The sequence below is a fragment of the Antechinus flavipes genome, chromosome 6 (genome assembly GCF_016432865.1).
Source record: "Antechinus flavipes isolate AdamAnt ecotype Samford, QLD, Australia chromosome 6, AdamAnt_v2, whole genome shotgun sequence".
Classification (NCBI taxonomy): Eukaryota; Metazoa; Chordata; class Mammalia; order Dasyuromorphia; family Dasyuridae; genus Antechinus; species Antechinus flavipes.
In genome coordinates, this window is record NC_067403.1 from 256,789,063 (window position 1) to 256,814,746 (window position 25,684).

The window sequence follows — 25,684 nt, forward strand, 5'->3', positions numbered from 1 at the left end:
GCAGGCCTCCGGCTGACCGCGGAGTAGGAACGAATGACAGGGCCCCAGACCCAAGCTGAGGCGAGCTCCCCTCCGAGCTGCTGCACCGGTCTGACTGTGTGCCCTGCAGAGGAGCCGCTGCACCCAAACACAGAGAGGGAACTGTCTTTATTGGTGCTGGAGGGGCCCCGGTGCCAGCCCGAACCGTGCCGCCGGGGGAAGGAGAATTCACACCATCATCCAGTCAGGGAAACTGAGGTTCGGGAAGGGCCTGCAGTAGCCGGGCTTGAGGTCCTGCTTCACTTGAGGGGACCCCATCCTTTCTGCTCCAGCTGGACCCCCAGCTGCTCTTGGCTGGTGCTGAGCTCCCACACCTTGCCTGCCTCCCCCACACCTCACGCAGGTCTGGGCAGGGAATGGGGACAGCCTTGCCAGGGCTGAGAGTGCCCACAGTGCCAGGGGTGCATGTGGCCAAGGCTAGTCTTCAGGGGTTGGCAGTCAGGAGCCAGGGCAGGCCAAGGCTAACTAGAGATCAGAGGTCAGGAGTCAGGCCAAGGCTAATCTAGGGGTTGGAGGTCAGGAGCCAGGCCAAGGCTAATCTAGGGGTCGGAGGTCAGGAGCCAGGCCAAGGCTAGTCTAGGGGTCGGAGGTCAGGAGCCAGGCCAGGCAGCTGCCGAGATGCTGCCCTGCCCGCAGGGGATGCTGCTTTTACCAGTTCCGGGCCGGAGCGGGCTCTCTAGTCCACGATGGCAGAGCTGGCCATGGCATTCACCCCACAGGCCCGGGCCCCTCGGTATAAATAATAATAACCCTGGAAGGAAAGAAGGGGGGGACAAAGCTTGGTGAGGGAATGGAAGGGACTGGACAGGGGAGCAGCTGGGGGGCGGGGGCAGCTACTACTTACCTCCTCGCCCCAGTCGGGGCCCCAGCTGTTCTTGATGGCCCAGAAGGGGATGCCGGAGCCTGCGAAGAGAAGCCAGGGAGGCTCAGAGGGGCCTGAGGGAGCCCGGCCATGGCCCAGGAGCCCCGTGAGGTTACATGCAGGGGGCTGGCACAGCTGCCCTCCAGACATGGAGGCTTGAGAAACAGCCTGAGGCTCAGGGACTGAGGCTGATGGGAAGGACGGGGACAGGGCCAAGTTATCCCTCACCCCCACCCTGCCCCGCCCCCCACTGCCCAGAAGTCATCGGGTGACTTACGGTGGCCGTAGCCCACAAGCAACACAGCGTGGTCAATGAACCAGGGGCTGCAGAGGGGCCGGAACGGGTGGGAGACTCCCCGGCGGTAGAACTGGGGAGACAGAAGGAAGATGGAGCCTGGGGGAGGGTGGAGGGCCTGGAGGGGTCTGTGGGGGAGGGCAGAGGGCCTGGGAGGTCTGTGAGGGAGGGCAGAGGGCATGAGGGGTCTGAGGGGGAAGAGCTGAAGGCCTGGGGGGTCTGTGGGGGAGGGCAGAGGGCATGAGGGGTCTGTGGGGGAGGGCAGAGGGCATGAGGGGTCTGAGGGGGAGGGCAGAGGGCCTGGAGGGGTCTGTGGGGGAGGGCAGAGGGCATGAGGGGTCTGAGGGGGAAGAGCTGAGGGCCTGGGGGGTCTGCGGGGTGAGGGGGGAAGGCCGGAGTACTCTCACCTGCATGGCGAAGGCATTGAGAGCGATGGAGACGGGGCCGTTCTCCGCCAGCCAGGCGGCAAGCTCTGGGGCAAGAAATAAACAAGGTGACTCTCACGGGGCGGCCCCAGGCAGCTGGGATGGCCCAGGACCCTTCCCCTTCCCGCTTCCCCCGCCACCTTCTTCATCGCGGCTCAGATCCACGGAGCTGTTGATGTAGACCCTGGCCTTGTCGGGAGAAAAGCTGCAGCGCTCCTTGCGCCCCTCGTAGCTGTAATCCTTCTCGGTCTCCAGGCCACCTGGGGAGGCAGGCGGGGAGACCCCTCACCGGGGAGAACGGGGAGGGCCGGGAGAGCAGAGCCGGCGCCCTCTGCGCCCCCTGCGGCCCCCCCCCCCCCCGTGGGCCCCCCTCCCCCTACCGAGCTTCTCGATGGCCGTGTAGGCGTTGGAGGGCAGGCCTCCGCCACAGGCTTGGTCCAGAGTGTCGCAGTCCACCAGCTCTGCAAGGAGAGATCAGGGAAGGGTCTGAGGGCCCGAGGGTCGGGGCAGGGCCAGGAAAGTCTGGAGCCGGAGCCGTCCCTACCCTGCTCGGAGAGCTCCAGCAGGGCCCCTCGGCGCAGGAACCACTGCCCCTCCACGTTGCCGGTGACGGAGAAGGCCCAGCAGGAGCCACAGGCGCCCTGGGGAGAGAAGGAGGAACGGGCGTTGCCTCAGAGGCCCCTCCCCCCCCGTGGGCTCCCCGCGGCCGAGCACCCACCTGATTCTTGACGCCCGTGACAGCCCCGTGGTCTCTCCAGTCCCAGGAGGCCGGGGCCGGGCCCCGCGCAGCAGGACCCCGCCTCAGGGCCCGGCCCGGAAGGCTGCTCAGCAGGGGGTTCAGATACGAAGTCCGAAACTCCTCCTCTGCGGGAAGGAAATGGGCGCCCAGGTGGGGAGGAGGCCGGGCAGGGGAGACCCTCAGCAGTACCCACACCAAGGCGACCCGCGACCCCTGCCCCCGCGACCCCCGCACCTGTGAGGTCACTGAACTTGGTGACTCCGTACTCGGCGGAGCCTCGGTCCAGCTCCTGCACCTTGCGGGCCAGCTCCAGGTTGCGGGCAAAGATCCCCAGGCGCCTCTGCGTCTCTGCGGACGAGGAGGGGCTCACCACGCGGGAAAAAGCACGGGACGGGCCTCCGAGCCCCTGGGGCCCCCCGGCCTGTCCCCTCGTCTCCCCCCCTGAGCGAGGGCCGGAAGGGGAGGCTCTCCAGGAGGGCGGCTGCCCGGGGTCGGCACTGTGCTCTGCAGCTGGTGGGTTCTCCATAAGGGTCGCAATTACCCAGCGAGGGCTTGGGGAAGGGAACGAGCGTTTATGAAGCACCTTCTGTGTGCCAGGTGTAGGCTGCACGCGGTGCCCGTGTGATCTGGGTAACCCTCTTCCGGCCCCCCCGGCTTCATCTGTGGAGGGTCCCCCCGGGCCCCGGCCCCTGCTCCCCCGCTCACTGACACGCCATTTATCTGTACATCCTGGAAGCTGCCCCTCGCACGGGTCCTGGCACACAGGAAGCGCTTAATAAGTGCTTGCTGACTAGCTGACCGCTCTGCGCCAGTGTTACTCACTGTGGCTACACAGCCCAGAGTGAAGGTCCCTGTCCTGCAGGACCTTCCACAGGAGGAGAAAGCGCAGAGACAGTGAAACAGCTGCCAGGGGGTGGGGGGAGAGCAGGGCGGGCCCCCTGGAGGAGGTGGACCCGGGAGAAACAGTGGGAGGAAGGAGGCACAGAGGACACCTGCGTAAAGCTACTGAGGGAAGGCAGGATGGAAAGCTGGGGGAGGGGAAGGGTTGGACCCATCCAATGAGATCGTTTGTAACGTCCTTGGCACAGAGGCGGCGCTCGATAAGTGCCCGTTCTCTCCCCTTTCTCCTGCAAAACCCCACGGGGGGCGGTGCAAGCTTGCTGAGGGAGGGAGGGCCAGACACATCGCCCGGGTCGAGCTGCGTGTGAGGGGGCAGGGGCAGAGACGGGCACGAGGCCCCCGGGACGGCCCCCTCGGAGCCCCCACCTGTGGCGTTGGCGTAACTCTTGTTGTAGGTGGTCAGGAAGTCCTTGAAGAGCGAGATCAGCTGCACCGAGTCCCCCTGAAACAGAAGGAGGGGCTGCCCACACTGGCTCGGGCACAGGGAGAGCCCAGACACAGAGAGAACCCGGCCCCCGCCAGCCCAAAAACGGGGGGAGCCCGGCCCCCGCTGGCCCAGACACGGGGAGAGCTTGGCTCCCGCCAGCCCAGAGATGGGGGGAGCCCGGCCCCAGCCGGCCCAAAAACGGGGGGAGCTCAGCCCGCACCAGCCCAGACACAGGGAGAGCTCGACTCCCGCCAGCCCAGACACAGGGAGAACCCGGCCCCCGCCAGCCCAGAAACGGGGGGAGCCGGCCCACACTGGGACTGCTCTGGCTTCTCACCTGCGATGTGGGGGCGGGAGCCTGGCGGTCAGAAGTCCAGGACAGACGCTGGTCCCCTAGCAGGAATGGAAGCAAAGGCGGCCGTTGAGGAGAGCCCGGGCCCAGCCCCCTCCCACGAGCCCCCGCCCCGCGCAGTGCACCCTCTGGCCCGGACTCTCTCCACTCACCCGGCCGGCCACAGTCTTGCTTCAGCAGCGTCTGCTTGGCCCACGTCTGGTCCAGGACTTCGAAGTGACAAAGCTGAGGCGGAGGAAGAAGCCGGTGTTGGGGTGGGGGAGGGGGAGCGGGCAGGGCGGGGCTTCCCGGACCCTGCTTCAGATGCTTCCTCCCAGGGACCCTAAGCAAGGCCCCTGCTCTGAGATTCTGTGGGCCACGTGTAAGTCGGGGCTGGACGTGTAAGGGTTAGGCTGGAGGGTCTCAAAGGCCCCTCCCAGGTCCGAATCTGGGATCCCGTGATCCTTCTGGCACAGAGGGCCCTTTGACCGGGCTTCTCCTTTGTACCACTGACCCACCATCATCATCATCTCCTTTAGGACAGGGACAGTCTCATTTTTGTCTTTTATCCCATTGCCTAGTATAGTTCCTGGCACATAGTAGGTGCTTAATAAATGCTCACTACTTGATGACACTGGTTAAAAGAGCACCAGGCCTGATGTCAGGAAGACCTGAGTTCAAATTTCGCCTCAGACACTTCCTAGCTGTGTGATCCTGGGCAGGTCACTTAGCCCTTTCTGCCTCAGTTTTCTCATCTGTAAAATGGGAATAATAATAGCAGCTCCCTCCCAGGATTGTCGTGAGAGACAAATGAGAACGGTAAGCTGCTTAGCATAGTGCCCGGCACACAGCAAGCGCTCCATAAATGTTGGCCATCATTGCTCTAGAGCAAGCCCGGGTGGGGGGCGTGGAGAGGCTCCCAGAGGGCAAGCAGCTGGCGCTTGGAAGCTGGAACCCCCAGCTGCCCTTCCCAGGGTCCCCACACCAACCCTGGAGGGAGGGGCCGGTTCCCTCAAGCTGGGGCCGCCCTCCCAGGAGACGGGAACCCCAGGGGGCAGGCTCTGCTCCAGCGCCCTCCCGCACAGCAGTGCTTAATCGGGGTCTGCGGGACGGAAAGGAGAGGGGCGGGGCCCAAACCCAGAGCCCGGGATGCCCTGGGACCCAGACGCTCAGGGAGAAACGGCCCCACCCCCACCCGTAGGCGGGCTCCTGGGAGTGACTCAGGGTGGACTCGTTCATGGGGGGGACGGCTGCTGCCTCGTGACACTGACTCCCCAGCTGAGTCAGCCCCTGTGGACGTGTTGGGGCGGACCCAGGGCAGGCTCGGAGCTTTAAGGCCGCGGTGCTTACCAGGGTCCCCGAAGCCCGGGCATCCTTGCAGGCCGTGGGGGGGCTGCACGGCGGCTCCTGCAGCGTCACTTCTAGGGAGTACAGCGCCCCCTGGGCCATCTGAGCAAAGGGGAGGCAGGGTCAGAAGGGGGATGGGAACCCGGGGCCGCCCTCCGCCCGCCCGCCCTCCCTGGCCCTCGCCCAGCAGATGCAGATGCCAGGCCTTGAGGCAATCCAGATGCTGAGGGCCCCTCCCCCCACTTTGGGGTCCAGGGGCATCAAACGTGCTACACAGGGGGCAGAATGTGGGGGGCAGTGCTGCCAAAGTGGGGGAAAATCTAACCGGGAAGAGAACAAAATAAATTAAAATGGGATCCAACCGGGAATATTATGTTTTAAAACTAGGTCAACAGGTGGTTCCCGGGGATCCTTGGGTGCAGTTTAGTGACCTCGCTTTTATAGAGGTAGCCCCTCCAGGTAGGGGGGCAAGATCTCTGGGGACCCATCGGGATAATCGGCACCTACAGGCTCCACCCCCAGAATCCGACTCCACCCCCATCCCTCAGGCTCCGCCCCTGAAGCTAAATCCCCCTTGTCTCCTCTTACTCAAGGTCCTGCCCCTGAAAGACAATACTCGAAGGGTGTCCTGTCCCTCAACTTCAGGCTCCACCCATCCCTCTCAGGCCCCGCCTCGGAGCCACATACCCCCTCATTTCTGCCTTTTACACAAGGCTCCGCCCCATTTTCAGGTCACGCCCCTCACCTTTAGGCTCCGCCCCCGAACGCTCAGCAGTTCAGCCGCAGCCCCCAGATCGCGGCCTCGGTTGTAAACCTCCATCGCAAACCGAGCCGGGGCTTCCAGCGCGGGGTCTGACGCCGGCGGAAGGCGCCAGCCCTCCCCGCCCCGGAGCAGAGACAATAGTATCGGGAGGAGCAGCCGCCAGACCTCCATGACCGGACGCGGGTCAGGCTCCGAATCTCAGGCAGCCGCCGAACTCAGCTCTCGACTGCTCCGGAGGACCGGCGCAGCCACTAGTGAGGAGGGGCGGGAACTCCGCCGGCCAATGGGCGTGGAGGTCGCGCCGCGCCTGCGCCTTTGCCTGTTTACAGGCGCACGTGGGGCGGGGCGGGACTGCCGGGCTGCCCCGGAGCCCCGGACCCCCGCCTCCCTCCCCCCTCCTTTCTTCCTTGGTTAAAGATAGAACCCCGGGGGTTAGCGTCCCGGCCTGTGGTCATTCCATCTGTAGCCGTGCGAGCCGGTACGTTCTTAGAAAGGAAAAGCGCCTCAGAGAGAGTGGTTGCTTCGCGCTGGCCCCGAGTGCAAATCCTACCTCAGACGCTTACAAGCCGCGTGATCCTAAGTAAATCACCCTCTCCGTGCCTCATTTTCCGTACCTGCAAAATGGGGATAAGGCTGGCCTTTGCAGGGTTTATATGAGTGGCCGGTGTGATCCAATAAGGCATCCGAGTGTGGTCGCTGTCGCTGCGGCCCGAGCCTGAAAGGGCCGTTTCTAACCTTCACCTCCGTTACCTCCGATTTACCCTGGGTGCCTTTGGACCTAGTTGTGCCCCCTCCCCCATTCGGCTCCGACCTCCTGAGGTCAGGGGCCGTGTTTGCCTTTCTCCGTAAGCCCCGTGTCCGGCGCATCGCCCGGGACGTCCTGCTGCTCACTGGCTTGTCGGGGACGAAACGAACTGCGAGAAACGGACGGACATTTTGGTTTCCACAGTTATGAGAAAAGAAATAAACTAGAAAACTAACCCCCTCTCCCCCCAAGGACATCGAAGAATAATCTAGGGCGGAGTTTGTTTTCCCCTCCTAGAACCCAGGCTCCCTGGGGCGGGGACCCGCTTGTAAGCCGAGGTGGAGACTCCTGTTGTCCGTCAGCGGGGAATCCGGGCGGACTTGTGCTTCTGGGTCAGAGGCTGCCTCTGGGGGCCCCATTCGGGCAAGGATGTAACTAAACCTTGCCTCCGTTCGGCAGGACTCCAAGCCCAAAGCCTCCGAGGGGCAGCGCTCCGGGCAGGGCCGCCTCGGGGTCTGGGGGCTAGAGGGGGCAGCCAGTGCAGGGCTTTTGCCCTCTTTCTGTCCCAAGGGCCCGTGTGTGCGGTTTGCCTGGTGCCTGGAAGAGTTGTTAGGAAGCCCCTTTGGATCGGCCGCGGGTTCAGGAGTGAAGGAATTCCCTCATTCCCGAATATTAGTTGCAGAATGAAAGTTTATTGTTGGAGAGAAATCAATTGACCCAGAGACTGACCTCTAGAGCGGGGGTCTATGGGAAATGGAGTTTTGCGCTGAGAGGATGCAGTTCTCAGTGGACAGAAGGTCCTGGCAGCTGCGTGAGCCACCGAGGTCCATCTGCAAAGTCCTGCGCTGATGGAAGCTGTTATACTGGGTGTCTTGGTGGGGACTGGGACAGCCCGAGAGATAGGGGGAGGGGCTGGGACAGCCCCATCTCCTATTGGAATTAACACCTCAAAAGGTCGCTTTTTGACTAGGAATTTTAATTGAATCAAAGGCCCTGGCATCCTGTCTAGGGAGGATATGCCTTCCCAGGAATGGCTGCGATTCTGAAAGGGATCACAGAGCAATAGGAAATACTTTTTTTGTTGTTGTTGTTATAGCTTTTTACCAGTTATGTGCATGGGTAATTTTACAGCATTGACAATGGCCAAACCTTTTGTTCTGACTTTTCCCCTCCTTCCCCCCGCCCCCTCCCCCAGATGGCAGGTTGAATGATACATGTTAAATATGTTAAATATGTTAACATATAAGTTAAATACAATATAAACATACATGTCCAAACCCTTATTTTGCTGCACAGAAAAAATCAGACTCTGAAGTAGTTTACGATTAGCCTGTGAAGGAAATAAAAGATGCAGGCGGACAAAACAGAGGGATTGGGAATTCTATGGAGTGGTTCATCGTCATCTCCCAGAGTTCTTTCACTGGGCGTAGCTGGTTCAGTTCATTCTGATGCGGGAAAGATTCCTTTCTAGATTCCCAGCCTCTCCTAGTTAATAATGTAAATTGCCCTTTAATTCACAAATCCCGGTGCCTTTGAATTCCAATAGAAGATCCTGTCCCAGCTCCACCCGGATCTGAGTCAACTTTAGGGCTACACCTGAAAGCCCCTCGAGCTAAGTCTCCTATTATAAAAAGGCCACGCTGGGAACTCCTCTTTACAGAGATTCCAAACATGGCTGCCATGTGAGGACCCTCTGTCCACCCTCTGCCCGTGCCCTCCTTATCTCTACCTTCGCCTATACTTTAACTTTGCTCACCCAATAATAAACCTCTTTTATCAATCTAGCTTTCGGGCCAATAAATGTTTTTATTGGGAACTCGCGCCCCTCCTAGACCCCCTTGCGCCGAATCTGTACCCCAAACCTGCCACTAGACCTTAACCCTAATTTCATTTAGTTTCCCCAAAGCTAGACCTCAACAAGTTCCTGTCAGTCTCCCGGCCTCTCTGAAATCCTCCTGCTGGTCATTTCTTACAGAACAATAATATTCCATAACATTCACATACCACAATTTATTTAGCCATTGGAAATAGTTTCTTAAAGGGACCACACCCCGCTTCAATGTGGCCGCCAGAGGATGGTAAGGTGTTGGACGCAGGTGTGGCGGGCAGAAGAAGGGACAAACGTTAATCCCTTTGGAAGAAGGCTCTGAAAAGGGAGATCAGTTTAGGGCCTGGTCCCATGTCTCCAGGTAATCCAGTCAGAAATCCAAGTTTTATCAAAAGCCTGAGGCTAAATTTCCCCACAGGCCAATCTACGGCTGCTGCCTTCCTTTGGGAGGCCCCCCCCCTCCTTGTGGTGTCTTCCCCTTTCCCTTCCTCCTTGCCTCGTGGTGTCTCCCCTTGAAATGGACAAAGGACTGGCCTTCCCCTCCCCTCCCTCAGTCTTAGCTTAAAGGGCCCAGTGAAGGGTCTGCTCAGCTAGATTAGGGGACTTCTTTTGCACTTCAAAGTGCCAGATCAACTATGCTCCCAAGCCTAACCCTGATCCCTATCTATGTTAAAACATCTGCCTTTGTATCTTTCTTCCAGTAAAGTCCAGTTACTATTTAATGTCAAAGGTGCCAGCAAGGGTGAACGAGAATGCTTCTAAGGCTGTCCCCACTTCAGTTGGGCACGGAACCATGCCAGAACCCTACTGGAGGTCCGTGCTGGCCATGCCCACCATCTAGGCCAGTTACCAAGAAATTATTTCTAAATGATGAATTACTATGGCCGTCTTGAATTTTATTGCCTGAGATATTTCACCCTAACTCCACTAGGCTTCCCAGCCCCACTTCTCCTTATAGGGCACCGAGTCCCTTTCAGGATTTAGCCTTGGTGCCCCCTCTCATGGGAGCTCCCTGAGGAGCTTGGCTTTCCTACACTCTCCCTCTCTATTTCACATTTACCCTCCCTGGTGTCTGTGTGTCCTTTCATTTTGTCGGTAATCTCTTCCCTAAATAAATCTACCTTTTGCTAAAGAGAATGGCCACTGGGAATTCTTCACACGACTGAACCCCAACTTTGGGTGCCTGCCGCTATCTGGGGCCCACCCCCACATCGCAGATCCTATCAATGGGCAGCAGTCAGGGGATGGCCCATACGTACATTTTTTTTCTTTTTTCTTTTCTTTCTTTCGTTCTTTTTTTTTCTTTTTCTTTTTCTTTTTTTTTTTTGCTGAGGTAACTGGGGTTAAGTGACTTGCCCAGGGTCACACAACCAGGAAGTGTTAAGCGTCTGAGGCTAGATTTGAACTCAGGTCCTCCTGACTTCAGGGCTGGTGTTCCCACTCTATCACCTAGCTGCCCCTCCCCACCCCCAACCCCAATAAGTACATTTTATAGGGAAAATGTAACCTGTGGATTTCTGACATGGCCAAAGCGAGGCCCCTCCAGACCTCTGCAGGGGGTGGGTCTCAGTTTATGTCAAAGCTGGATTTCGGAGTGCACCACCTCCCAGAGGGTGGGACCCTGGGCTACACTGACGGATATAAGAGCCTTCTCCCTGCTGGGCTCGGGATCATTTCCCCTGCTTACTCCCTGCTGAAGGCCTCCTCCATCAGAAAGGAGCTTTGTCCCATCAGCGGCAGAAACCGCAGGGCGGGTGGGTGAGAACAGAGTGGGGGGTGGGGGCCGCTCCGGAAAGGCACCAGGGGCCTGCGAAGGTGCTTCCAGACCCGCTTGGGGATGGGTGCTTGTGGGGGGCTTGTGCGCAGCCCTGACAGGGACTCCTAATGGCAGGCCTGAGGGAGAAGCGAACCCCGTTATGTCCCCAGACTTGGGTAATTCTAGAGGTTTTCTGAAGACAACTGAGTCAAGACACTCCCGTAACTTTATAATAAGTAGGGCTATTGCTAAAAAAGTTGGAGCTAAAAAAGTCCCCTCCTGGTTCCCAGCACCTCTTAAATAGCATTTAAGTACCTCCTTTAAAAGCAATTTGCTCTTTTATTTTGGGGATAGATTTCTGTGATTAGAATGGTAGCCCGGACTCCCAAATAGGGAGAAAAGGGGGGCTCTCTGTGCTGGGGCTTTTTAATCTTGTTTTGCAGTTTTTACTTTGCACTCTTTACTGACAAACACCTCGACTGGAATTTTCCTCTGAGAGTTTGTTTTTGGGGTCTAACTGACCATTCTCTGGGTGAGTCTCATCTCCTTCCATTGCTGAGACAATTGGTTAAGTGACTTACCCAGAGTCACACAGCCTTAAGTATTAAGTGTCTGAGGCTAGATTTGAACTCGGATCTTCCTGACTTCAGAGCTGGTGCTCTATCCACAGGGCCATCTAGCTACCCCTTCTTCCTCCTTCTTATGGATTCTCGGGACTCTCATCTCTGTAACCTCTGATTTCTACTGGCTGGTTCTGCTCCGATAAATGGGTTCGTTCATGTTTATGAGTTGTGGTGGGCCTTTATGGAGGCAGCCTTGGAGAGGGAGCTTAAGCTCACCCTCCCTTTAAAACAACAAAGGGAGCTTTTTCAGAGTCTGTCATCCGTTAGACCCCAGAAGGGCACCCCAACTTGGAGGGTTCCTGAGCTCTACGCACCCCTGGCCCCAGCTCCGGTATTACAGTGAAGGCCCAGCTCTAGGCGCTTCCTCTGCTCAGGGGCAGGCCAGAACGCAGAGCCAATCTCTCCCTGCCATCTGCTAGCCGTGTTTATAGATGTCAATTATCTGTGTGGACTTAATTATTATGTTTAAAAGGAGGGAGTCAGACTGGGTGACTATAGTATCACTCCCATCCCAACATGGGGCAATGGAGAGGATGCTGGAGCCCCCACTGGGGACGTGACCCTCAAAGGAGGACTTGGACCCGCCTCTTCCATTTCCAAATAGTTGATTCTTTGGCCCTGATATCGAGCCAGGAAATGCCCTGAAATGGTAAGTCCTTCTGAGAATGGGGAAGCTCTGGACTTCCCCAAAGTCACAAATTAAGACAATTAATTCCTGTCCCAGGCAGCTTCTAAGCCTGGGAGTGACCTGCAAATTGTTGCGATGTTCTGGTGGAGGAAGTTTTTGAACCAGGATTTCGCCACAAAGATGGAATTAGTCATCTAGACCAAAAAAAAATAAAATAAAATAAAAAAAGCAAAACAAAACTTTTCAGATACATTTTGTCTATTATTGTAAAATATTCTCCATGTAAAGACAATTTTAAACATTTAAAAAACTCAAATTCCTTCTCTTTACATGCTTGCATGTAAAATGTTTCCCTATCGGTCATGTTTCCCTATTAGTCATGTTGTGAAAGAAACAGATCAAAAGAAAAAGTTCACAAAAAATGAATCGTCTGCTTTGTTCTGTTTTCGGACTCCATAAGTCCTTTTTCTGGAAGTGGAGAACATTTTCCATTATGATTCTTTGGAACTGTCATTATGTTGATGGAATTGGATCCAGGATTTTACCACAAAGATGGAATTACTTATCTAGACTGAATGGGACCGAATGATTGGATGAAGTTCTCAGTGAGACAGTCACATGATCCCTGTTTCCAGGTCTTGAACTCTGGATTGCAGGGAGTCACATGCTCTCTAAAAATCAGACTCGCAGACATTGGTCAAGCACAGGCCATTCAATGAAAAGGCTTTTTAAATCCCGGACAAGCCGGGAACTGGTCAGGTTCCACAAGCACGTGGCGGGCGCCGGGATGGCTCCCAGATGTATGTCTGAACCTCTCCCTGCAGGGACTAAAATGCTTTCTCTTTGTATCTGAAGATGTCTGAATGAATTTGGGAAAAGGGGTCTAGCACCCGTCCCACACAAGACCAAAAAAAAACCCCCAAAAACAAAAATGGGTTTTCAGGTACATTTTCTCTACTGTAAAATAACATGACAAAATTCTAAACTTTTCTCCGCTCCTCTTCCCTAAAATGGTAATTTGATATAGGTTATATATGTGCCAGCATGTTTTCCAGTCATATTGTAAAAGAAGAAACAGATCAAAAGAAAAAGCTCCCAAAATAAAGTGAAACTGGTGGATAGCATTTTCCATTATTTTTTTTGGAACTGTCATGTTGATAGAATTATTTATCTAGACTGAATGGGAGGGATTGGATGAAGTTTTCCCAGTTTGAGACAGTCACATGATTCCTGTTCCCAGGTCTTGACCCCTGGGTTGCATGGAGTCACATGGTCTCTAAAAATCAGACTTGCCGGAAGTGACTTGACCCACAGGAAGCAGACAACATTGGTCAAGCATGGTCCAATGAAAACACTTTTAAATCCCGGACAAGCCGGGAGCTGGTCAGGTTCCACAAGCACATTGTGGGAGCTGGGATGACTCCCATCTGAAGATGTCTCGATTAATTAATTTGGAAAGGGGATCTACCACCACAGAAGACCATTATTTCTTTGGAATTGTCATGTTGATGGAATTGGATCTTTTTATTGTGAGCTGTTTTACATGAACCGATGCTAGAAGTGACGTGAGCCGAACCTAGAAAACCTTGTAAACAGCAAAGACTGTTGATCGATTCTGATGGACTTGGCTATTTTCAACAATGAGTTGGTTCAAGGCAATTCCAATAGACTTGTAAAGAGCCTTCTGTATCAAGAGAGATCACTAAAGGGACTGAATGAACATAATAGTGTAATAATGTAATAATAGAGTATTTTCACTTTTTATTGTTTGCTTGGGTTGTTTTTTTTTCTCGTCTTTTGCTCTGATTTTTCACGCGCAGCATGACTGATGTGGAAATTTGTGTAGAAGACTTGCACAAGTTTAATCTATATTGGATTATCTGCTGACTAGAGGAGATGGAGAGGGGGGAAAATTTGAACACAAGGTTTTGCAAGGATGAATGTCGGAAGCTCTTTGAAAAATATTTTAAAAAGAGAAAAAGGAAAAGAGCTGTCACAGTTGATCATCACATAGGGTTGCTATTACAAGTATAATTTTCTCCTGGTTCTGCTCGCATCAGTTCATGGAAGTCTTTCTAGATTTTTTGAAATGAACCAGCTCATTTTTTATAGCACAGTAATCAATTAAATCAATCAAATACAGCTTGTTCAGCCATTCCCCAATTGATGGGGATCCCCTCACTTTGCAAGTCTTTTCCACCACAAAAAGAGCTACGTTTTGTTACATGTGGGTCCTTTCCCCTTTTATCATCTCTTTGGGATACAGTAGTGGTATTGCGGGAGCAAATGGCATACAGAGTTTGCATTGGCTGTAAGTTCAAGACCATTTAATACTGAACTAAGAAGATGATATTGGATCGCTTCATTTTCATGGTTGCAAGGACACAAAGCAAAGATCACCCCCTAGAGGGTATTGGTGGTATGGCAGCATTTCTATCGGCTCTCCTGACAATGGGATAGCTCAGACTCTAAGAGCAGTGTTTTCATTGAGGGGTTCCCCTCTATTGTGGAGGTGGCCACCGTGGGACTTACTTCCAGAATTGCCAGAGGCGAGATAATCCTCACCCGGTCACCTCCACCCTCTGCTCGGACAACATGGCACGGGGGATAGAGTATTAGCTACAGAGTTGAACAGAGAGCCAAGATAGAAGAGCTGTGTGATCCTGAATCTTCTGGATCTCCCTCTGTGTATTTGCAAAATAGACAATGCAGGGTTTACATTAAGAATCAAAGCCGCAGAGGAAGCAATCTGCGTTGGTGAAGGGAGTTTATGTTTGCACATCCTGGCTCCTGGGCTGTAATAAAACGTGTCAACTGAGATATGGATCAATTGTGTTTGATTCTTTGTGACTAAGTTTCTTGTAAAGATACTGGAGTGGTTACCACTTCCTTTCACGGAGGAGGAAACTGAGGGCTAGATTGTCTTACCCAAAGTTACACAACTAATGTCTAAGGTTGGATTTGAACTCGGGATTTCCAGTGCTCTGCCCATTGTGGCACCTAGCTGCCCTGAATTTTGACCCTTCATTTAAACTAGGATAAAACTGGCAGCTTTCCAAGGTTTGACTGATATCAATAGGTAGGAGGAGGTCTTTTCAGTGCATCTCTTAAATGACTGCACTAAAGCAATCCCAGCTTCTCCCGAAATAACGATGTGCCTGTGCATCTGAGCACACAAATATGGAATAGATGACTCTACATATGCCTATATAAACACATTTTGTGCACATGCATCTCTATCTCCATGTGAATCTGGGAGGCCGTCTGGGAAAGTGGACTTGAAAAGCTTGAGCAGAGAGAGGGCTTGGACTAGATGACTTCTAAGGTCCCTTTTAGCTCAAACTATGAAGGGCTTCTATGGGCCTCCAAACAAGTGAGACTCGGTGGCAGAGGAGGCTTAAATCTTCATGGATAGAGAAAGTTGCTCCTTAGGAAAGACACACGTATATCTTTGTACGTGTACTTTTGACCAGAAATTGAAAATTTGACTATATCAAAATCAAACCTCAGATTGTCGAGTTGTTAGATTGCATAATTTCATCTTTTAAGTAATCAAGAAAACTTCAATCTTTCCATTTGTTCATTTACTCCTAAGAATCCCAATCAAGCTGATCGCAAGGTAGCCTGTACTGGGGAGACTGGATTATATCCAAAGTAATGTCTCAAGCAGAGAAATCCCAGGCTTGGGAGAAAGAAGCCAGGGAGAAAACATAGTCCTTTGGCCGTTTCCAAATTCCGGCTCAGATGGTCAGTGAACCTTTTTCCTCATCACTCCTACTATTTGGAGGCTGTTTCCTCTTTCTAGTTAAAAAAAAAAACAAACAAACCCAATTCCCTGTGGCTGTCCCTAGTAGGTGTGTATTTGGTGAGTATCATAACCTGTCTCTTAGAATGTTCTCTAAACTCGGCCACGGGACAGAAGTGGGAGAACCGTGGGATCTGGATCTGGATCTGGGAAAGATTCTCTCAGACCTGTGGAGTCCACAGAAAACGCAATGGATTCTTCTACTAGACTTTGCATTTGAGGACCAACTTCAGGATCTATACTTTGGACAAAACTGTAAAACCAGCGAGGTACAGTCTTGGCCTTTCCATCCCATCGTCCTACTTGGAACCTTCACGCTGCCTGCCCCCTGATAACCAGGACAATGCACACATTCTCTTTCTCCAGATTCTCCCCTTTCAAAACCTAGTCCCAGGCAAAGGGCCGATGGCATTGGTGTGTCTTTGGGTTCCCTGGTGAAGCCCAGAGAAAGAAATACAGCTCCATCGGGGGCTTCAGCTGTCAACAACAGTCTGGAGATGTGGGTGTGGGAGGAGGGTAAGCCACAGTCCATCAGCCTCTGCCTTCTCTAACTGCTGATTAAGCCAGACCCGAGAGAGACCCTTATTCCTTTAAACTCTTCAGCGACTAGATTCGAACCAAGCATCCCTCGGAACTAGAGTAGAATGAGATGCTCAAGCGTTCTCCCTGCCAATCCCGTTTCATTCACTCACTCATTCAGACCCAGACGTACCAGAGCTCGGCTATATCAATTGACATAAGCTGGCCAACCTGGGGCCTGCAGAGCGGCAATTTTCATCCTATAGCTATACTATATTATAATAAAATATGAACTCAACTAAAATCTCCAATTAGAAGAGATTTGTTCCTAACCCACCCCAGTGGGCCTGGATTTCTGAGATATTCTATCACCCGGCTGACCCATCCGGGGACTGGGGAGGGGATAATGTTTGCTGTTTAGTTACTTGTGTGAGAGGAAGTAAGGCCGTTTTCTAGGTTTCCTGTGATTTTCGGGATAAGGGAAGGCAGTCGGGAGCTCCTTTGGACACGGACCAGGTTCTTGGCCCGCCTTTCCTGCTGCAGCCAGTACAACATCTCCACTTTGTCCTTCTTCATCTTTTCCAGATAGCACCGCCCCTTGTAGGTCACCGAGTCCCCAAAGGTGACCTGGATATCTCGCAGGAGCTTGGCCAGCAAGGTCTCAATTGCTTTAATCCTCTGGTATAAGCTGCTGCGAATCTGGGACTCGTCTTGCAAGCGCCAAAGGTCATAATCGACCTTCAGGAAGAAGCGGTTGGGGTCAGAGGCCTCTTGCTCAAAGCGTTCCAGCTGTGCTAACAAGATCTCTCGCTCCTGGATGGGGTGCAAGGCCTTCTCCCAGGCGCTCACCAGGGCAGGGAGCTGCCCCAACCGGACATTGGAGCTGTACTTGATGGCCATGTCCAGCCGGTCCTTGTCCGGCACCTGCAGGATTGCCCAGATCCTCTCGAGTCGCCTCTGAAGTTGCTTCGCTTCCTTGTAGTCCCCTAGGGATTTGCTGCTCTCGGCTCCCAGGCCGTACTCCAGGACCGAGTTGGCATCCCAGAACCCTGGCACAAACTCCCCGACATCCTCCTCCTGTCCCAGTGGAGGCACAGGTGGGAGTTGTAGGGTGTCTTTGGAGGTGACAAGAGTCTTCACAGGTTCATCTTCTGGGTACATGTGGAAGATCACATGGAGAAAGTCACACTCCTGGGTAGCCAGATACAAAAAGTAGTCATCTGTGGTCAGGGTGGTTCTCCACCAGCGCAGCCAGGAAGACTTGTTTCTGAACCACCGCTTGGTTCCCCTGGGACCCAGTGGGGCAAACCTATTGTAGGATAAAGAAGGAAATCTGTGCTTTCCGATGCCGTCCAGGGCAGGGTTGATGATTCGCATGTTGGGATCCGTGTTCAGAAAGCCTGACATCGCATATCTGGTCCAGTCCTGGTCAGAAGTGGGCTCCACAAGGGGCCCCCGATCAAAATCCAGATAGTCGGCAGAGACGCGACTCAAAAGCTCCTTGTAGATCTCCTGGATCCTAGCCCCAGCAAAGAGGATGTTGTCCAGCTCTTCCACGGCTTTGCCGTCCAGTTCGCCAGACAGGTGGTTATAGAGAACGTTTTCCTCCTTCAGGTAGAAGCTGTCCCGGAAGGCCCGATCTGACACTCTGGCCGCTGCGGCCTTCAGAATGGTCTGATCTTTCCACCGCAGGTCCACGGTGACTGGCTGTGGGTGCTCAGTGGCTGGGAATTTTACGATGGGCTTGTAGTCCCATTTTCCAGAGTCTTCTTCTTCTTGGAGAGTCTTCAATATTCTCTGCAGCTCTTCCATTCGGAGGTGGCCGTTGGGGAGTCGGGTTAAGGCCCCCAGCAGAGGGGGGAGGGCCGAGCTCTGGAGGGGTTTCTTGGACCATTCCACCATGAGGTTTTTCTTCATGTGCTTGAGGTCCTCCGAAGGTGTGCCGATGAAGGACTCCGTTCCCGTCTTCAGGCCGAGGATCAGCGGGGTTAGAGTTCGAGGGGGAAAGGAACATATGCCCAGTTCGTCTGAAAGCTTCTGACCTTCTCTCATGTTGGGCAAAGAGCAGCACTTCCTGGGGATGTGCAGCTGCAGGAAAGTCCCCATCTCCAGGCCTTTCTCCAAGGTCAAAGCCTCTGAGGGGCGAATCTTCTGGGCAGAGGCGTCCTCAAACCTGGAGGGCTTGGGGGTCTGAGCGGGCAGCCAGCGCAGGTACTTTTTCATGTCCAGGTCCGGGATGGAGCGCAGCCCCTTTAAAGCGTCCGGGCAAGGCCTCACTGAGAGGTATGCCGGTCGGCTCAGGGAAATCAAGTAGCTCATGTTCAGGGCGGCGCAGGGGATGTCGGAGAAGCCCGTGCTGTGCGGCCAGGGCAGCGGGCAGAGCCGGGAGGCCTGGAAGGCGCCGATGGTTTGCTGGGGAAAGAGAGCCTGCTTGCGGAAATCCTCGGGCTTGGGGGGCCCCATGTGGAAGGGGCGGAGGCCCTGCAGGTCTATGAAGTCGTTCACGAGGCTGCGGTAGACCTGAGGGCTGGTCAGGAAGCGGGAGCAGTCCACGGCCAGGTAGGCCGACAGGCGGGTGAGCGTGGCGGGCTCGGTGAGCACGGACTCGATCTGGGGCTTCATCAGGGTGATGAGCAGGTGCAGGTAGTGCACGAAGAGCTGCTCCGACGCCAGCACCACGTGCGTCTCCACGCGCTGGCGCAGCGTCTGCTGGTCCCGCGGGCTGAGGCTCGGCTCGGGAGGCGGCATCTGCCAGCCGTAGCGCAGCTCCGCCAGGATCACGTCCAGCAGCCGCTGCCGGTCCTCGTGGGGCACTTCGTGCGAGATGCCCACGCGGAACAGCCGGTCCGACACCAGCATGCACAGAGAGCCCGGAGACAGCTGCTCCATGAAGTAGGCGTCCCGTCCCACTCGGGCCTCTCTCTTCATCTGAGACGGGGGCAGCGGCTCGGGGGTCGTCGGGAGCTGTATCCCCTCCTCCGGGAACAGCGACAGCGGCTCCAAGAGCTGCTGGTACACCTTCTGGATCTCCGGGTCTGCCGTCCTGTCCATCGGCGGCTGCCTGCGCTTCCTTTGCTCCATCGCTGCGGCTGCTGCCTGATCCCCGAGGACCTGGCGGGGGGAGCCTCCGAGCCTCCAAGGGCGGATCCTCAGACGCCTGAGGCAGCCGGCTCCCGGAGGATCTGTTGGTGCCTCCCGGCGCCGGGACGCGTCGCTATGGAGACAACTCCGGAAAAGGAAGGGGCCGAACCCGTGGGCTCTCGACCCTGGCCAATGGCCGCACGCGGTCGGGAGGATGGGCGCGAGAGAGCTGAACCTATGAGACCGCAGGGGAAGAACGTAAGGTACCTCCCCTTCTGGGCTCATCTAACTGGTGAGTGGCTCACCGCGCTCCCGAGGAGGAAGGGGGCGGAGCCTCAGCCTACGCGAGGTCTTGAGACTTCGCTTCCTTTCTGCGGATCTGAGTGGCTGGGGCCCAGGAAAGAAACACGTGAAAGGGGCCAAAGGTCTCGAGGCTCCGCCCCCGCCAGTCGACTTCTGGACTTGTGGCGCCTTTGGGAGAATCGCCCTGGCTCTGGGAGGTGGAAGATGGCCTCCGTAGCGGCAGCGGCGGCCCCTGCGCGGGTGGGAGACAGCAAGACAGCGTGCACGGTGAGCGGGCTCACGAACCTCGTAGGGGGGGCGGACGGGCCGGTCGCAGGCGGGACGCTCCGAGGGAGCCTTGGCTGCGGAGTCACGGCTAGTTGGGGAGCCCCCCCCCACCTGGCAGAACCGTGCCCCTCGCCTTTGTCCCCGCCCCCGGCCATCGCGGTCCCCCCCTCCACTCTGGCCCCTCGGCCAAGTCCCGCCCCTTGACATGACCCTGCCTCCCACAGCTGGAGTTCGCCGTGCAAATGAGCTGCCAAAGCTGCGTGGACAGGGTGCGGGCGTCCCTGCGGGGCGTGGCAGGTGAGAGTGCGGGCGCCTGCGTTCCAACCCCTTCCCTCCCGCCGCCCGCCTTTGAGCCTCCCTCCTCGCGGTCAGAGTGATGGTCCCGGGGCAGCCTCCAGGCCTCGGGCCGTGTCCTGGGGAATTGTTTTTCTGGAGCCTTCGTCCCCTTGAGCTTTCTGCACACCCGACTGTGCCCTCGCCGCCCGCCTTCCTGACCGCTTCCCCCCTCGCGAGCCTGACCCACCCTTCCTCAGTCTTTGCTGCATCTTCCTCCCCAGGTGGGGGGGACCCCGAGGCGCTGCCCCTCGTTCCCTGTGCCTGTGGGTGGTGACTGCCCTTCTCACTGAGAGGTCCAAACCCCCTCCCCAATATCGTCTCCAGGTCTGAGCTTAGCTGCCCCCCCCCCCCAGCCTGTGCTTTACTCTCCAGATCTTTCAGGGCCCCTGGGGATTTCTGGCAGGTGCTTAAATGGGCATCTCCCCTCCTGTTTGCTCCCAGAATCCCCCGCTCCAAGCGGCCTCGCTGCAGTCCGCCTCCATGGCTACCTCTTGTTCTCTCCTCCGGGCCCCCCTCCTGAAAGCTTTCTGCCGGCCTCAGGGACCCGAGCTTCTGCTCCAGCTCCCGCCTCCGTCCTTTTGCCCAGGCTCTTCCCCCGGCCAGGATGCCTTCCCTCCTCCTTTCTGGCTCAGAATCCTTGTGCCGTCAGGGTTCCACTCCGCAGCCTCACGTGGTGTCCTGCCTTGGAGCCCCACCCGTGTCCCCCACTCCTCTTGTACCAGAGCAGTAGCTAGGGGGGCAGGGCTAGGAGGCGCACGGCCTAGGGGCCTGGGCTTGTGGCTCCCAGAGGGAAGCTGGGAGGGGCCTGGGAGCCTGGCTCTCTGACTGCCTGCTTTCTGGGCCTCAGGTGGAGGTCTCTCCCCCCACCGCGGAGGCACAGGGAGGACGGGGCCGCCCCGAACCCCCAAGCGGTGTCTGCATCTGGACATTCTCACTCCGGGTCCCCTGGCCCTTCCCTTCCGATCTCTGGCAAACATTTCCCGGGAGGGGCCTGGCCCGGGGTAGCCAGTGGGCCCTGCAGCCGGGCAGTCCTGGATTCAAGTCTTGCGTGAGCCTGGAAAGCAAACCTTGAGGGCCCCGCGCTAGTCTGGCCCGAGATGCAGGCGAACGCCTACAAATGGGCGAGTTGTCCTGGAAGGAGAGCAAGAGAACGTTGTCCAGGACCTGGGGAGTCTCCGCACGGCAGCTTGTTGGGTTTTCAACTTCAAGCAGACTCAGCCGGCTTTTCCCTCCCCTTCTGTGCCTTTTTAAAAATGCGTCACTAGATTCTTTTTTGGTCTGGCCGTCCCTCCCCAGTGACCAGGAAGTAGAATCGGGCCACGGGCTCCCGGGAAACGGCCTCCGTGGTGGGAGGGAGGCTGCGCTGCACGGACCGGTTTTCCAGGGTCCCCGAGCCAGCACTTCCCCCACGGGGTTTGTGGTGAGCCTCGAGTGGCCCCTCGTGGTGGCTCTGTGCGGGGCCCGGATCAGGCCTGGGGCATCATGGTTACTTGTGGCAGCCAGATGGCCCCGGCCTAAGGCACAAGTTCCGATGGAGCCTCAGACATTCCCTAGCTGGGACAGGTCACTTAACCCCAACGGCCTCCAAGAACAGGCTGTAGCCCCCGTCCCCAGCTGGTCAGGCTGCCCGGCGTCCTGCCTGGGGTGAGCCCAGTCTGCCCGCGGGTCCGTGTGCCCCGGCTCGGGGCGCCAAGGTGGGCGCTCGAGCTTCTCTTGGCTCATCTGGGAGCCCTTGGGGCAGCCTGAGCCCCAGGAGAGGCCCTGGGCTGGGGCAGCGGCCTTCTTCCCTTCCCTGCATCTTCCTCCTCCTCCCTTCGTTCTCACAGGTATCCAGGGAATGGAGGTGCAGCTGGAGAATCAGAGCGTCCTCGTGACCACCACCCTGCCCAGCCAGGAGGTGCAGGATCTCCTGGAGAGTACAGGGTGCCAGGCAGTGCTCAAGGGCATGGGCAGCCACATGCTCCGTGAGAACCCGGGGCTGAGGGGGGAGGCGGGGAAAGGGGGCAGAAGGGGAGGTGGGGGGCTGGGACAAGGCCGGGATAGCTTTCCAAGCCAGCTTCTTGGCTTCTGGCGCGGAAGAGATCTTCAGGTACCGGGGTCGCCACATCCTGAGAATAGGCAGGCTCGTCCTGGTTAGAAGAGGGGCCCTGGGGTCAGTGTGGGCTGGGGAAGGCGGCCCCGTGGCCACGGTGGGGGGTCGGTGTGGGCTGGGGAAGGCAGCTCACCCGTCTTACCTGATCTTGCAGAGAACCTGGGGGCAGCCGTGGCCATGATAGGGCAGCCTGGGGCCGTCCAGGGAGTTGTGCGTTTCTTACAAGTGTCCCCCAAATGCTGCCTCATCGAGGGGACGATCGATGGCCTAGAGCCTGGGCCCCACGGCCTCCATGTCCATCAGTATGGGGACTTGACCCAGAACTGTGCCAGGTGGGTAGGAGCCCTTGGGGATGACTTTAATCTGCTTCGTGTCCCCCTGTTTTCTAGGCACTTGTGCCCCATGAGCCAGTTAGCTCCCAAAGGAGGGCAGGACACAGAACTCTCCCTTACAGAGCCTCCTCGGCCCCCTCCTGCTGCTAGGTGACCTCCCGGGATTTCGGGCCCAGCCCCCCTCCCAGACCAGTCCCCAGAGTGGTTCCCCCAGCCAGGACAGTCCACACTGCCCGCCGAGTGCCCCTCAGGGCTCCTTCCTCATTCCCCTTGCTGTCAGTGGCCTGCCTCTCCATCCAGTCACTTTGGGTTCATTTGGAAACATATCCATGGACTCGATTTACCCATTTATGAATAGGCTGCCCCTATGGGGCCTACATGGGCCCGGTATCCCATAGGAGCTTAATAAATGCTTGTTGATTGCTTGCTAATGAGAGATTTGGGAGTGCTTAGGAGCCAAATAGAGTCCAAAAGCTGAAAGGCTCAGTGGGCCCTGCTGGGAGGCAGCAGCCCCAGGGTGGTCTGGGTGGGAAGGACCTGATGGTGGGGGAGGGGAGCAGGCCCCACTTGCTGAGCTCCTCCAGGTCCATAAATGCTTTTGGGTTGTAGCTGTGGCGACCACTTCAACCCGGATGGGATGCCTCATGGCGGCCCCCAGGACACCCAGCGGGTAAGTGTTGGGCCAGGAAGGGCTCGCATGAAGGTCTGGTCTGGGGGGCATGGGGCTCTCAGGGGCCGCAGCAGTGGGCAGGGGGGGGGCCCCCAGGGAAGTCCCCTGGCCGCTCTGGCCCAGAGCCAGGGCGGCCTCCGCAGCTCTTGTGCCCTTCCCAGCACCGCGGAGATCTGGGAAACGTCTACGCTGGGTCCGACGGGAGAGCCACCTTCAGGCTGGAGGATGAGCAGCTCCAGGTGAGGGGCTGAGTGGAGGCTGGGGGGGCCAATCCCTCCCATCCGGGCAGGGCCTCAGAGCTACCTCCTCCGCAGGTGTGGGACATCATTGGCCGAAGCTTGGTCATCGATGCAGGCGAGGACGACCTGGGGCAGGGAGGGCACCCTCTCTCCAAGATTACAGGGAACTCTGGAGAAAGGTGAGGGCACTGCCCCCTTCTCCTCCCCCCCCTCCCCCCGGGCGTGCTGGGGCGGGGTCTTTTCCTGGAGCCTCCGGAAGGGCCCCTTCACCTTGCCCTTGACCAAGCGGCACCCGGACTGTCCCATAGGCTCGCCTGCGGGATCATCGCTCGCTCCGCCGGCCTCTTCCAGAACCCCAAGCAGATCTGCTCCTGTGACGGCCTCACCCTCTGGGACGAGCGGGGCCGGCCCATCGCCGGTGAGGGCCGAAAGAAGCCCCCTCAGACCCCCGCTCACCTTTGACCTGCCGCCACTGAGACACCCCCGAGGACTCGGCAGACCTCCCCCATCGAATCAAGTGGAATCAGAAAATCGTTCTGTGGACCAGCCCCTGCCCCTTCCTGCCCCAGGGCCAAGCTGCTCCTGTCTCTCTTGTAATTAAAGGTTTATTTTCCTATCAGACGTCAGTGCTGGTTCTTTGAGCCCTGGGCAGGGTCTCGCTTCCTTCCCATCCCCCTCGGGACTGGCAGCCTCGGCTTCTAGGGTACCTTCATTTCTGAGCAGAACCCCTTCCCTCTCTGTGCTGCCCCGCTGGCAGCAGGCACGTGTCCTCCAGGCAGGGAGCAGCTGGCTCCTTTCTCAAAGTGAAAACCTTTTTCCAGTCGTGGGTGGAACATCATGCCCTCCCCGAAGGTCCTGCTAACACGCGCAGGACTCCTGAGCATGACCTTAGACTGTCCCATCCTTGAATCCTGCATCCCTGCCCTCGCCTTTGCTCAACCCAACCCCTCTGCTGCCCGTGTCCTCCACGTCACCCGGCCACCCCACTGGCCCCAACCTGCCTCTGCTTTTGTAAGTGAACTCGCTCGTCCTAACTGACCTGGGCTCCGAGTCCCTCGCTCGCTCTCTTAAGCCACCAGTATTCTTAGTAATATTGTGACCTCCCAGTCCCGTCCCAGCCTCCACGGCCTTCGTCACCGCTGGCCATGCTCTCTCTGGGTGTCCTTGCCTCCCAGCCTCCTTTGCTGGATCTCCCGCCTCCTTGATGGCAGATGGTCCCCTGAGCTTTAAAGGCAGCCCTCGTCTCTCTGCCGGCCTTCGGCCTCTAATCACAAACCTCAGACATTTATCCTCCCCTCCATCCCGGCTCAGATTTCCTGAGCCATCCCTCCCGGGGTCACCCTCGGCTCCCTACGATCTGATGTCATCTTGCCATTCCCACGGCCAGGCCATTTCCGCCACGTGCCCCTTTCTCCCACCCCATCACCTCAAACAAGGTTAGGTCACCGGCCTCCCTGTCCCGGAGCTTTCCGGTCAGGTCGATGACCTCCCTTAGGTCACGTGTGACTGAGTGACCAACCGATGTCCGCTTATCCCATGTCCTTCCTGTTCTCACGGTGTCCCTCATAAAACAATAGTTACCCCTTCCATATCTGGGAGGGAGGGATTTTTTGGCCTTCCCTTTGTCCTAGAGAAAAAATAGTCTATATTTAGGTACTAGAAGATAAAATTGAATAATATCCTTACAACCGGGGCATTTCTGAGTTTTTAAACTTTTTCTGTGTCATCTACAACTTCTACAACCCCCCCCCCCCCACTTCTCATTTAATTTTTTAGTCCAACCTGCAATACATTGATAGAGATGCAGAAAGTTCCAGTGTGGATAACTATGCAAAAAAAGAAATTGTACAAAACCGAGTAACAGAAAACAAAGCTTGATGGTAAACATCCAGCACCCGTGGGCCCCTTTCTAGTCATTCATCACGTCTCAAAGCACATTAATAGTCCATTATTCACGTGCCACAGTTTCCAAAGCCTCTCTATCGATTGTCATTTTCCCTTTTGGGAATCTTTTCCAATAAATGAGTTTTCTTCCTTTGAGAACTAGCTGTTTATATCCCCTGCATTTATCTCATTTTATATCTGAACCAGTTCTCCCGACTCTCACCCTAACCAACTCTAACCCGACTCCCGACTCTATCTAACCCTAACCCGACTCTAACCCTAAATTATACAATTATCAAGAAAGTTGCTCCAAAGATGTTTTCCTCCCAGTTAACTTTCCCTGTTAAACGAGGGCCGAAGGAGACATTTTTTCCTATTTTTCTTGATTTTTTTTTTTTTTAAACATGGCTGATGCAGACATTGGTTTTGCATGATTTTACTTATTTGC

General features: G+C 56.3%; 3 protein-coding genes across 3 annotated transcripts; 1 reads left to right on the top strand and 2 right to left on the bottom strand.

Annotated features, from left to right (window-relative positions):
* Positions 1-130: 130 nt before the first annotated feature.
* Positions 131-6,384, bottom strand: CTSF (cathepsin F). The gene is made up of 14 exons (XM_051964961.1): positions 6,111-6,384; positions 5,369-5,467; positions 4,192-4,264; positions 4,025-4,080; positions 3,627-3,702; positions 2,595-2,708; positions 2,340-2,485; positions 2,166-2,262; positions 2,002-2,082; positions 1,762-1,881; positions 1,604-1,668; positions 1,179-1,269; positions 884-942; positions 131-790 (listed from the first exon to the last, which is right to left on the bottom strand). Exons 1-14 carry the CDS (start codon positions 6,297-6,299, stop codon positions 716-718), a joined length of 1,341 nt encoding a protein of 446 aa, XP_051820921.1. The 5' UTR covers positions 6,300-6,384; the 3' UTR covers positions 131-715.
* An 8,890-nt stretch (positions 6,385-15,274) lies between these two features.
* CCDC87 (coiled-coil domain containing 87) lies at positions 15,275-19,113 on the bottom strand. Its single transcript, XM_051964953.1, has one exon. The coding sequence runs from the start codon at positions 19,111-19,113 to the stop codon at positions 16,450-16,452; it is 2,664 nt and encodes an 887-aa protein (XP_051820913.1). The 3' UTR covers positions 15,275-16,449.
* A 120-nt stretch (positions 19,114-19,233) lies between these two features.
* On the top strand, positions 19,234-23,971 carry CCS (copper chaperone for superoxide dismutase). Its single transcript, XM_051964960.1, has 8 exons — positions 19,234-19,683; positions 19,908-19,980; positions 21,846-21,983; positions 22,266-22,443; positions 23,053-23,113; positions 23,275-23,352; positions 23,428-23,531; positions 23,661-23,971. Exons 1-8 carry the CDS (start codon positions 19,249-19,251, stop codon positions 23,812-23,814), a joined length of 1,221 nt encoding a protein of 406 aa, XP_051820920.1. The 5' UTR covers positions 19,234-19,248; the 3' UTR covers positions 23,815-23,971.
* Positions 23,972-25,684: the final 1,713 nt, after the last annotated feature.

Bases quoted from the DNA above. Each gene is read 5' to 3' on its own strand.
- CTSF (XM_051964961.1), bottom strand. From the start codon at position 6,299: ATGGAGGTCTGGCGGCTGCTCCTCCCGATACTATTGTCTCTGCTCCGG. The intron at 2,263-2,339 runs GTGGGTGCTCGG...TTCTCTCCCCAG, and splicing joins TCACGGGCGTCAAGAATCAG to GGCGCCTGTGGCTCCTGCTG. The intron at 791-883 runs GTAAGTAGTAGC...CTTTCCTTCCAG, and splicing joins GCCCCGACTGGGGCGAGGAG to GGTTATTATTATTTATACCG.
- CCDC87 (XM_051964953.1), bottom strand. From the start codon at position 19,113: ATGGAGCAAAGGAAGCGCAGGCAGCCGCCGATGGACAGGACGGCAGAC.
- CCS (XM_051964960.1), top strand. From the start codon at position 19,249: ATGGAGACAACTCCGGAAAAGGAAGGGGCCGAACCCGTGGGCTCTCGA. The intron at 21,984-22,265 runs GTGAGAACCCGG...CTGATCTTGCAG, and splicing joins CATGGGCAGCCACATGCTCC to AGAACCTGGGGGCAGCCGTG. The intron at 23,353-23,427 runs GTGAGGGGCTGA...CCTCCTCCGCAG, and splicing joins TGGAGGATGAGCAGCTCCAG to GTGTGGGACATCATTGGCCG.